Source organism: Mytilus trossulus, chromosome 12, assembly GCF_036588685.1.
Source record: "Mytilus trossulus isolate FHL-02 chromosome 12, PNRI_Mtr1.1.1.hap1, whole genome shotgun sequence".
NCBI classification, from domain to species: Eukaryota; Metazoa; Mollusca; class Bivalvia; order Mytilida; family Mytilidae; genus Mytilus; species Mytilus trossulus.
Genome location: NC_086384.1, coordinates 47741998 through 47754078, shown reverse-complemented (window position 1 = coordinate 47754078; position 12081 = coordinate 47741998). Strand labels below are relative to the sequence as shown.

General features: G+C 32.6%; 1 protein-coding gene across 1 annotated transcript; it reads left to right on the top strand.

The window, feature by feature from the left end:
• Positions 1-8793, top strand: LOC134692718 (uncharacterized). Its single transcript, XM_063553211.1, has 4 exons — positions 1-124; positions 2729-3345; positions 4896-5015; positions 5635-8793. The coding sequence occupies exons 2-4, from the start codon at positions 2854-2856 to the stop codon at positions 6199-6201; spliced, it is 1179 nt and encodes a 392-aa protein (XP_063409281.1). The 5' UTR covers positions 1-124; positions 2729-2853; the 3' UTR covers positions 6202-8793.
• Positions 8794-12081: the final 3288 nt, after the last annotated feature.

Genomic DNA, 12081 nt, shown 5'->3' with positions numbered 1-12081 from the left:
CGAACTTCCGAACATACTTCCGGCAACATCAGTTATCTCCCTTGTTAGGTCAGATGTCATCTGTCATCGGCGATGTAATGTACGACATCGGTTAAAGACCTTTTAGCAAAAAAGAAGATCTATAGTAAGCTTAGTTAACTCTTATTCACATGACGGGGATCAAGCCATGCTATACATGACATAACATCAAGCATGCGTCATCCTCCATACGAACATAGTTGTTTGCACTGCAGTGACCAGTGTCTACCCTTCACTGTTTCAGCAGGGTATGATCTGTTCACCAACATAACACGTTTACAGCTCAGTAGCGGAATCAGCCATTTTAAAAAAGTGTGGGTTCCCAACCCAGGACAAAAGGGTGTTCCAACTATGTTTACCCATCGATCTTCCAAATAAAAGGGGGGGGGGGGGGTTCCAACACCTGCAACCCCCCCCCCCCCCCCCTGGATCCGTCAATGCATCTGCTGTTTCAGCCTCTGTCATATAGTGGCCTCAATAAAACAAATTGGTAACACTATTATTAGTTTGCAGTGACCAGTGTCAACCCTTCACTGTTTCAGCAGGGTATGATCTGTTCGCTAACATAACACGTTTACACCTCAGTAACCGATCCTCTGGCTCCCCCTTAATCAACCTCTGTTAAATGATAAAACTGGAGGTGGTTACTCATAGGAAACAAAAGGCAAATTTGGCTACGTCTTTCGACATGTGGGGACATACAGACACTGCAATCAAAAAAATTAAAGCAAAATCTTAACCCTTACTATGCGTGGGCCGTAATATTGCATCGGTACCTGGCACCAATGGCTCTCCATACATTTGGAGGTCATCGTAATGCCATTTAAATTAATTTGAAGTGTTTACATGTTTCCTCAACAATGCTCAATCTTACCCTACTGATATTCATGTTCTCACTGTTAATGCTCATTTTGAGCTCAAATATTGAAAAGAACAGAAATAGGTATTTTGGAGGGGTGGGCTTACCTTTGAGGTCTGATACTTTGACAAATAGTGTAAACCCGAAGGCATATAATTACGGATTGTGTTTATTATCAAAATACATCTATAGGAAACAACTAATTCCCGTTGCAAGTCCAGTTAGAGTTCAAAATTGGATTTTTTTTGGGAAATTTGGTGCAAATGACCTTCTTTAAACTGATCTACCCAGATCAGTTTCACTCGGACCTTACAAGTACTGTGACAAATGTGTTCACTGGGGTTCACTCTACATGTCCAGTGTTCTCCCCAGGCCGTTTTAGTGCCGCGATATTCAGCGCTATTTGAATTCACCGCGGTGGTATTTGGGCAAACCGCGGCGCTATCCAATCAAAAATCAGCGCTATTGTTTCTGAATTTCAAACATCCTGTATTATTTTGTACACATTCCGATCACGTGATCGACTGGTTTATTTATCCAAGAAATCGTTAATTCACCCAACGATGTCAAATATCGTAGGGACCAGTTCAATAATAGTGTTTCCTGCAGCTTTTAAAAAGGGCAGGGTAATAATTCAGAGGGCACATGAAGCGCGATGGACAACAATTTTAGGGCACTAAATTATTATAAATGATCAAAATGGCGCCATTAGCAAAACTTTTACTGCCAAATAAACCTTTCCTTCTTCCTCAAGTTTTTCGCTTTTAAAGATACCGAAACTTATGAAAGGAATGGACATAGACATTTAATGCATGTCTCGGGTGTTGAAAAGTTCATTTCTAAATTATATAATGGAAGTGTTACCCCCTTCTCTGACAACGGGGTCTCGACCATTGCTTGAACCATCTACGATTATATCATTACTTTTTCGTGTTTACAACCGAATTGTCGAACCTGTCATTTACTGTGAGTTGGATGCATCAATTAGAATCCCTTGGATTTCCAGGTCGAGAAGAAGAAAGAAAAATTGTCAAAATTTACATTTTTAGCTCATATGATCCAACTTTTGGGCAAATTAGAATACCATTGGAATCATACAAACTAATCATGTGATACTAAAAACATATTTGTGCTTTGACATATGAACTGTTTACTTTTGACATCAAAATTTTAAGAGAATGTCTGTGACTCATATCCTGCATGTGATAAGTGATGTGGTGTTTTTACCGTTTTGCTCAATAGCCTAGGTCAAATATTAGTCATGAAGGTACACATTATGGATTATTTTTTTTGTGTGTATGGATGGAAGAAATGCAATTTTGTTGATATATCTGATTTCTTGGTTTTGAAAAGTTATTCCAAAGGAGCTGCAAGAAAATTTGTACTTCCTTAGATACAAAAATGTGTATTAATTTGTGGTTCACCATGTGTTTAAAAAATTCATAACAATTGGTGTCCAACATTATCGCACTGTGGGTGAATTATCACGTTGTGATTGGTCAAATATTGTCACATGGTGACATCATATTGTTGGTAGGGGGTAAATAAATTTCATTGGAGGTTCATGACGTCACCATTTACAGTAGACATGACGTCATGAACCCCCTTTAAAATTTGCTAACCCTCTATGGATCCATACGATAAGGGGTCACCGTGTGATGGCGTTAAACCAATCACACACAACATGATAATTTACCAGTGGTGCAATAAAGGATTATGAATCATTAGTACATTGTTACATACATGTACAAAATGTATGAGAGTACATTTTTCTTACAATTTGTTTTTAATAAAATACTGAATCATATATATACTGATAGTCACTAATTTTTTTTTTTTTTACATTTTCAGATAAAAAATTAGAAAATGGCTTGAGGAAGCTAAACAGTTTGCATTGACTCCTGTAATAATTTTGTTTATAACATCAAGATGAGGAGATCAGACGATGATGACCTTCAACAATACCTAAAACACAGATGACCGAGGAAGAAGAAAAAGATTTCCCTATGAAATCTAGTTTAAAACAAAAACTTCAATCTTTTGGAAGAAATTGTAAAATACAAGATAAAATGAAGACAAAAAACTTCTATATTCTTGTCCTTTTTCTTGGAGCATCAACATTGTCACTTTGGTTGCTAAGCAACCCATCACCACATCTTCACACTATTGTTACGCAAACCCATATTCAAATCAATAACATCAAGAACATTCCAGAGAATATTAGGACCTCTCACAATGAAGAGTACAAAATTGATCCTAATGTGCTAGAAGAATTAGGATTTCATGAAACTCATTCCATTACATATAATAATTTACATAAAGATATAGAAAATTTGCCGATTGGAACTGTAATCAAGCCTGGGCTTTATGATGAAAGCATGCGCTTAATTAAATCTTGCCATAAACATTTACCGTCAAAGATGATCTTGATTTATGACCTTGGAATAAATTACCATCAACGTCTATTGGTAAGTGTGTCCTACTATGTACATAGAGTTGTCTCCCTTTTCAATAAGCAAATAATTTGAAAATAAAAAAAAAATCTTTTTCCATGAAACAATTCTGGCTTCCTCAATCAATAAAAAAAAATGCCACTATGAAATAATAACTAAGGTGTTAAGTACCAATCAATCAAAGTATCAAAGGAACTATATTTTCTAAAGATTTATAAATTCTTTAAAAGAAAAAGGTTGTAGATATGTACATGTATAGGGTCACAAGCATTTCATCATGTTCAATAACTTAATAAGGGCCCAACAAAGAGCTATGTTTGAGGTAATAGTACATGTATTTGAAAAATATATTAAAATCAGGATCACTCATATAATTTTATATTGGTATCCTGTTGACGTCGTCATCCGCATCTTCTGAAGACAGTAGGTTTCCAGACAATAACTTTTTTGTATAAACAATGATAACTGAATAGAAATCCAGGTAATTTATACAGAAGGTTGGTAACCACTAAATCAAGGTTGGGAATGATTTTGGGGATTATTGTCCCAACAGTAGGCATAAGGGGACAAAATAAGCATTTTAGTACATGTAGTTACCTGACAAAAATTGTGTTTAAGTGTATTAATCTCTCTAAATTATATCACAAGTTTCCATACCACTAAGGGATGATTAGGATTGACTTTGAGGGGTTATGGCTCAAACCATTTCGGAATTGGGGGGGGGGGGGACAAGGGTTTCCTGGTAAATTAAGTACAATGTATTTAAATGGGTAATTTTGGTTGCACACTCTGTTAGAAATTTGAAATGAGATTATGACCATATTTTGAGGGAAAGATTTTTTGTGGAAAAAGGGAAAAAGGGGTGGTGAAAAAAGAATGGAAAAAAGGGGGGTAATCAGAAATTTTGTGAGGGGACATTTTTTTCTCATTTTAGATTTCAGAAATTAAAAAGAAACTTTCTTCAAATATTATTTTTTTTAATGCATAAAAAAGGGCGGGGGTCAATTCGCAACATCAAAGTGTATTGCACAAAGGAAAAAAATGAATATAAATTCAAATCATATAACTTATTTTAAGTTCTTTGACTACAGTTATTCTGTGTCAGAAACATATTCTGTGTCAGAAACCTATTCTGTGTCAGAAACCTATTATGTGACAAATATTTAATTACAATCCAAATTCAGACCTGTATCAAGTGCTAATATAGTGTCCATTTTTGCCCTAACTGTTCATGGTTAACATCTAGGTTGAATCCAGCTGCACTCAGCAAAGCAATTTATTAAACTAAATTCTATAGAAACTGCAATCTTCGCAATTTATTCATATGAGTGCATCCCCTTCTCCTTCCCCATGCATTTTAATCTGGAACAGAAATTTCTTTGTTTACTATTTGAATTTTGTACTGAAATCAAGGGCCATATGATAACCATTGATTCCACATTAATTTCTGGTGAAAACTTACTGCAATATTTCAAGGGCCATAACCAATGATTCAACATTATATTTCAGGAAACGTACTGCAATAATTCAGGTGCCATAACCAATGATTCAACATTATATTTCAGGTGAAAACATATTGCAATGAGACAATAAGGAAATGCACATTAAAGAAGTTTGAATATGAACAATATCCCTCACATGTCAAGGATTTAGAAATAAAGAGTTATAGACCAATAATTATTCAGGTAAGACTTATAAAATACAGAAGTTTGTATTCTTATTGAGAATTAATTTCTGAATAATGAACCTTGTGTTTACTATCAGATGTCTTCTCAACTTGACATTTACTTTTTGTGTCATAAGTTAGCATCTCATTGATGTACATGCATACTGTTGTGGACCACAGATTTAAATTTTCTATGGGCTTGTCTAGAGACATAAGCAAAACCACGAAATCAAAGAACCATGAATTTTTTTTATTCAGTTCACGAAAAATTTTACCGAAATACAGTAGCATTGTTTAAAATATGATTTAAAGAAACACAATGTACTGTAGATTAATTCTTATTCTTTGGATACCAATTTTCATAGTTTTCATGGGTACAGGCCTAGGTGAGCTTACAGTTTAAATGTTTTAGGAAGTACACATTTTCTATCATTTGTTTGCAGACTTTGGAATAACCACAAAATCACATATGCATAAAACAGCTAAATTTAGGCTATCAATAAAAATAGATACCCACGAAAATAAATGATGTTTTGAGAGATTTTGATTTTAAGGTGTGATAAGTGCACTGTGAATGGATGCTAATTATATAAGTATCTTACTTTGAAATGATTACATACTATTCTGTTTTATTTTAGGAAATTTTAAGAGATTATGGAATGGTTTTATGGGCAGAACCACCAGAAGTGTTACTGACTGGTCAAATTAATCATTTAATAAAAAAGGCACAGACGTTAGGACTTGTAGCCTGGACGATTAAAGATCCTGTCTCTTCTCTCACATATACTAAAATGTTAAAACATTTCAAAGTTAAAATAGAGGATTATTATTTCAAAGAGTCAGCAAAAACTAGTCAATTGATTGTGTTCGATACAGAAAAAATTCACAAGGATTTAATGTTACCATGGGTAAAGTGCGCCCTTGTTGAAGAATGTATAAGCCCCACAGGAGCGCAAAACACGGCATGCAATTATGAACGAAAGCCGTTATTTAAGTATTCAGGATGTCATAAATACGATATGTCAGCATTTGATGTGATTTTAGGTAAAATATTTAAGCATTCACAAGAGTATGCTGTAGAAGAAAGGGTATTTGGTGTACCGAAAATAGTTGTGCCGCAAAATACAGAAAATTATCAAATGTTTGTTTCACATAATGTTACAACAGACTATATAGAAAGAACTAGACTTGTTCAAATTCCATAAACATGTTAAAGGAGAAGTTTTAAATCATGATTCAAATAATCAAAAAATGTATATAATACTTTTATAACATGTACATTTATTAGTACATTGATGTAACTACATTTCAGTAAAGTAACGTAAGTGCATTTTAGTATACAAAGATCTCAAAACAGTTTTTAGAAAGTTGTTGAAGTAGCTACTGTGGATTCATTACTATTTTGTTGATTCAGTGAGTATAGGCAAAGCACAAATTTAATGCTTCGTTCACAATTGAATTAGAATCAATTGCGAATCGAATTTGCTAATTGTGTTCAAACGCTCTTTTTTTTTTTATTTCAAATTGATTCAAATTGGTGAATTCCAAATATCCAATTCGCATTAGAAATACGCTTTTGTTAATACGAACTAAAAGGTAATGTTGTTTGGACAGTAAAGTGAATTTGACGTGCATTGTAATTCGAATTAGAATGGCGTTAGGATGTTAAACATTTCGAGTGCAAATTACATTAATTCGAATTAGTTAATTCAAATCGAATTCGAATAACGTGTGAACTCAGCATTAATGTTCAAAAAGTACAAAAATTTTCAATATGTTCAGACTTCTTCAAAACCATGAAATCAAATATCCATGAAAATATAAATTTTCCATGATTTCAGAAAATTCAATGGTAACTGTCAAAATAAAATGAATCCACAGTAGTAAAACACCTAAAAAAAACCAAGGAATATTATTCAAATATGTGATAATTTTAAAATCTGGAAAATTGATACAAATGTATGATGGAAATTAACCCAACTAAATAGCTCATGGATAACACTTGGGATAGTTAATTTATAATGAAATATCATTGATTGTAAAAGTAACCTTGTATATCAAATACAAAGCCTTTTATTGAAATATTGAAGGAGCAAATTATTAAGATATGTCTGATATTTGTAGCTATGTTTAGAACATTAACAATTAATTTCCTTTGCATATGTTTGTATTTTATTTAAGATTGTTGCTCAATATGAAACGAACATTGTTTAGAAATAAGACATTTTTAAGAATAGATATTAAAATTCTTTATTAACCAATCATGAACCCTTTCAGGTTTGAAATTTTATACAATAATTAGGATGACATTAGAATGATAGATAAAATGCAACATTCATAGAATAACGACAGAAAATACTGAACTCCAATGGAAATTCAAAACAGAAAGTCCTTTATGAAATAGAAAAATCAAAAGCTGAATGGAAAAAAATTGTTATAGATAAATGTATTAATGACATGCATGACATGCACATTTATACCACTAGGGGTTGAAGGCATATGTTGAATGGTCAGTCCATGTACAAGAAAGAGCAATTAAGGAAAATAGTATTTTACTGAGATAATTATTACCTCCCTTTGTAATTTAAATAAATGATGTTTTCTTAAGGTAGAATATGAAATTACATGTTATAATAAACATGATAAGAAAATAAATTTTTACTTGTACAAAATGGCATGAATGGTGTGATAGTTTTTCAGATGTTTGAATGGAGGTGATGAAAGCCTTTCATTTGATAAATTTGTAGGTAACCACAAACATGCCACTGTAATGGGTCTCTTTTTTGTACCTCATATCTATATATGTCTTGCAATTTCACCATGGTAAAATATCAATGGGTCATTAATTTTAAATTTATAATTTTTTACTGCCTTTTAGTTATTTTCATACTTTCCATGTATAACTTTTGAAAACGTGTTATTGTCCCCTGTGTATCTCATTGCTGGGAATATGAAAATACGGGGCGTCCATCTGCCCTGTACAGCGTCTGTCTGTCCAGTCTTTCTAGCACTCTCACGCTACAATTCTTGCCAGATTTTTATAAAACTTATACTATATGTTAATATCAGCAATATCTCGGACATATTCTGTAACTGTGGACGATCAACTATTAAAAGAGTTTTGCCCCTTGGAAATATTAAATTTATGGAAAAATGGCCTCAAAAACACTCTCATGGTTAAAGATTTTATATTTTTAAAATAGAGAAGCAAACATCATGAAGGTTATTCTAATACACTTAATCGCTATTTATTCCATTTGGGATAAGTTCTAAAATTACACAACTTTTTCATCCAGTTGAAGCTATCTGGGACCCTGTTTAAACAATTAACCATGCATGATACTTTTTAATGACACCTGTTTAAACTATCGTAAATACTTCAAACAAAATACTTTTTAACTTCAATTTTAATTTCGAAAAAAGTGGATCATACTATATCAAAGTTTCTTGATGATCACTTTCTAAAGTTTATTCTCCCTCAGCTCACTACTGATGACCTCCATTTTTCCGCAGGTGACCTAAACAGGAAGTTGTATAAAGGACTGTTTTCTCGGAATGGACTAAATAGCGATAAGGTGTATTGATAGCTCTCTTTGTTTTTATACAGTGAGTATTGTATCATTATTAATGTAACTGTAATATGTATGGACTTGCTTCTAAACTATGTAGTTATCCATTATAATTTGATTTTCATACATTTAATAATTAAATATATGTTATGGCATAAGCATTTCTTTTATATAGATTATTAGTAATTTGTTTAAGTTTTATTGTTTGGAAAATAAAGTTAATTATTATATGTTTTCATACATGTCAGTAGGTGCCTATGGTCTACATATATTTATAGATGTCAGACCTCCAATTTACTCCCTCCAATTAAGAACTTATATAAAAGTGTAAAAGTAGCCCTACTCAGACAAAAAATAGTGTGTTTGATGTCATTATTTACTTAAACTAACCAATAAATTTGCAAAAATGGAACTTTTGGTGAAAGAGAAATATATTAAGACCATTTTAAATTTACTTGTTTATTAATTTGCATTTAAAATTGAGGATTAATGCACCTCATAGTTTCCTTTTTCAGAAAACCAGGGGTTATTTTTAGTAGTATCTATATCTAAAGTTAAGTTTTTTCTTATCAGACTTTAAAAGTAGGTTGAAAATCGGCAAGTAGTGATACATGTAAGATTCAGGATATACCTGGTTTTTATAAAGTTACGGTTGAGGTAAAATATTTAGAAGGGTGTGAAAATTGCAAAAATTTGGTTTAACAGATGGGGATTTTTTGTTAAAGGTCAGACACCTATAAAAAACAGGTTAATCATGTGATAAGAAACAACCAACCAATTGAAGATAGCAAAAAAAACCTGCTAACAATGTGGTAACTAACAGCCCACAGTGTTGTAAAAACAGCAACATATATGGTTACAAACGACCAGCAATGTGTAAACAAACAACAAACAAAGTGGAAACAAACAACAAACAACTGGATAAAAAAAATCTACAATATAGAAACAAACAATCAACAATGTAGTAACAAACAGTCAACAATGTAGTAACAAACAGTCAACAATTGGATACAAAAAGCTACAATATAGTAACAAACAATCAACAATATAGTAACAAACAGTCAACAATGTAGTAACAAACAGTCAACAATGTAGTAACAAACAGTCAACAATTGGATACAAAAAGCTACAATATAGTAACAAACAATCAACAATATAGTAACAAACAGTCAACAATGTAGTAACAAACAGTCAACAATGTAGTAACAAACAGTCAACAATGTAGTAACAAACAGCCAACTATGTGGTAACAAACAACCAACAATGTTGTAACAAACAGTCAACAATGTAGTAACAAACAGTCAACAATGTTGTAACAAACAGACAACAATGTAGTAACAAACAGACACCAATGTAGTAACAAACAACCAACTATGTGGTAACAAACAGCCAACAATGGGGTAAAACAGTCAACAATACGGTAACAAACAGTCAACAATGTAGTAACAAACAGTCAACAATGTAGTAACAAACAGCTAACAATGTAGTAACAAACAGTCAACAATGTAGTAACAAACAGTCAACAATGTAGTAACAAACAGCCAACTATGTGGTAACAAACAACCAACAATTGGATACAAAAAGCTACAATATAGTAACAAACAGCCAACAATGGGGTAAAACAGTCAACAATACGGTAACAAACAGTCAACAATGTAGTAACAAACAGCTAACAATGTAGTAACAAACAGTCAACAATGTAGTAAAAACAGACAACAATGTAGTAACAAACAGTCAACAATGTAGTAAAAAACAGACACCAATGTAGTAACAAACAGTCAACAATGTAGTAACAAACAGCCAACTATGTGGTAACAAACAACCAACAATTGGATACAAAAAGCTACAATATAGTAACAAACAGCCAACAATGGGGTAAAACAGTCAACAATACGGTAACAAACAGTCAACAATGTAGTAACAAACAGTCAACAATGTAGTAAAAACAGTCAACAATGTAGTAACAAACAGTCAACAATGTAGTAAAAACAGTCAACAATGTAGTAACAAACAGCCAACTATGTGGTAACAAACAACCAACAATTGGATACAAAAAGCTACAATATAATAACAAACAGCCAACAATGGGGTAAAACAGTCAACAATACGGTAACAAACAGTCAACAATGTAGTAACAAACAGCTAACAATGTAGTAACAAACAGTCAACAATGTAGTAAAAAACAGACAACAATGTTGTAACAAACAGTCAACAATGTAGTAAAAAACAGACACCAATGTAGTAACAAACAGTCAACAATGTAGTAACAAACAGTCAACAATGTAGTAACAAACAGCCAACTATGTGGTAACAAACAGTCAACAATTGGATACAAAAAGCTACAACATAGTAACAAACAGTCAACAATGTTGTGACACACAGTCAACAATGTAGTAAAAAACAGACAACAATGTAGTAACAAACAGTCAACAATGTAGTATCAAACAGCCAACTATGTGGTAACAAACTCCAACAATTGGATACAAAAAGCTACAATATAGTAACAAACAGTCAACAATGTAGTAACAAACAGTCAACAATGTTGTAACAAACAGACAACAATGTAGTAACAAACAGACAACAATGTAGTAACAAACAACCAACTATGTGGTAACAAACAGCCAACAATGGGGTAAAACAGTCAACAATACGGTAACAAACAGACAACAATGTAGTAACAAGCAGTCAACAATGTAGTAACAAACAGTCAACAATGTAGTAACAAACAGTCAACAATGTAGTAACAAAAAGTCACCAATGTAGTAACAAATAGTCACCAATGTAGTAAAAAACAGTCACCAATGTAGTAAAAAACAGACAACAATGTAGTAAAAAACAGTCAACAATGTAGTAACAAACAGTCAACAATGTAGTAACAAACAGTCAACAATGTGGTAACAAACAACCAACAATTGGATACAAAAAGCTACAATATAGTAACAAACAGCCAACAATGGGGTAAAACAGTCAACAATACGGTAACAAACAGTCAACAATGTAGTAACAAACAGTCAACAATGTAGTAACAAACAGCCAACAATGGGGTTAAACAGTCAAAAATACGGTAACAAACAGTAAACAATGTAGTAACACACAGTCAACAATGAAGTAACACACAGCTAACAATGTAGTAATAAACAACTAACAATGGGATAAAACAGTCAACAATATGGTAACAAACAGTCAACAATGGGATAAAACAGTCAACAATATGGTAACAAACAACCAACAATATGGTAACAAACAGTCAACAATGTAGTAACAAACAGTCAACAATAACCAACAATGTAGTAACAAACAGTCAGCAATGTAGTAACACACAGTCAACAATGAAGTAACAAACAGCTAACAATGTAGTAATAAACAACTAACAATGGGATAAAACAGTCAACAATATGGTAACAAACAACCAACAATGGGATAAAACAGTCAACAATATGGTAACAAACAGTCAACAATGTGGTAAAAAGCAAGCAACAATGGGATAAAACAGTCAACAATATGGTAACAAACAAC

Excerpts from the sequence above, each read along its gene's own strand:
- LOC134692718 (XM_063553211.1), top strand. The coding sequence starts at position 2,854 with ATGACCGAGGAAGAAGAAAAAGATTTCCCTATGAAATCTAGTTTAAAA. Across the intron at positions 3,346-4,895 it reads ATTACCATCAACGTCTATTG|GTGAAAACATATTGCAATGA; the intron begins GTAAGTGTGTCC and ends ATTATATTTCAG. Across the intron at positions 5,016-5,634 it reads ATAGACCAATAATTATTCAG|GAAATTTTAAGAGATTATGG; the intron begins GTAAGACTTATA and ends GTTTTATTTTAG.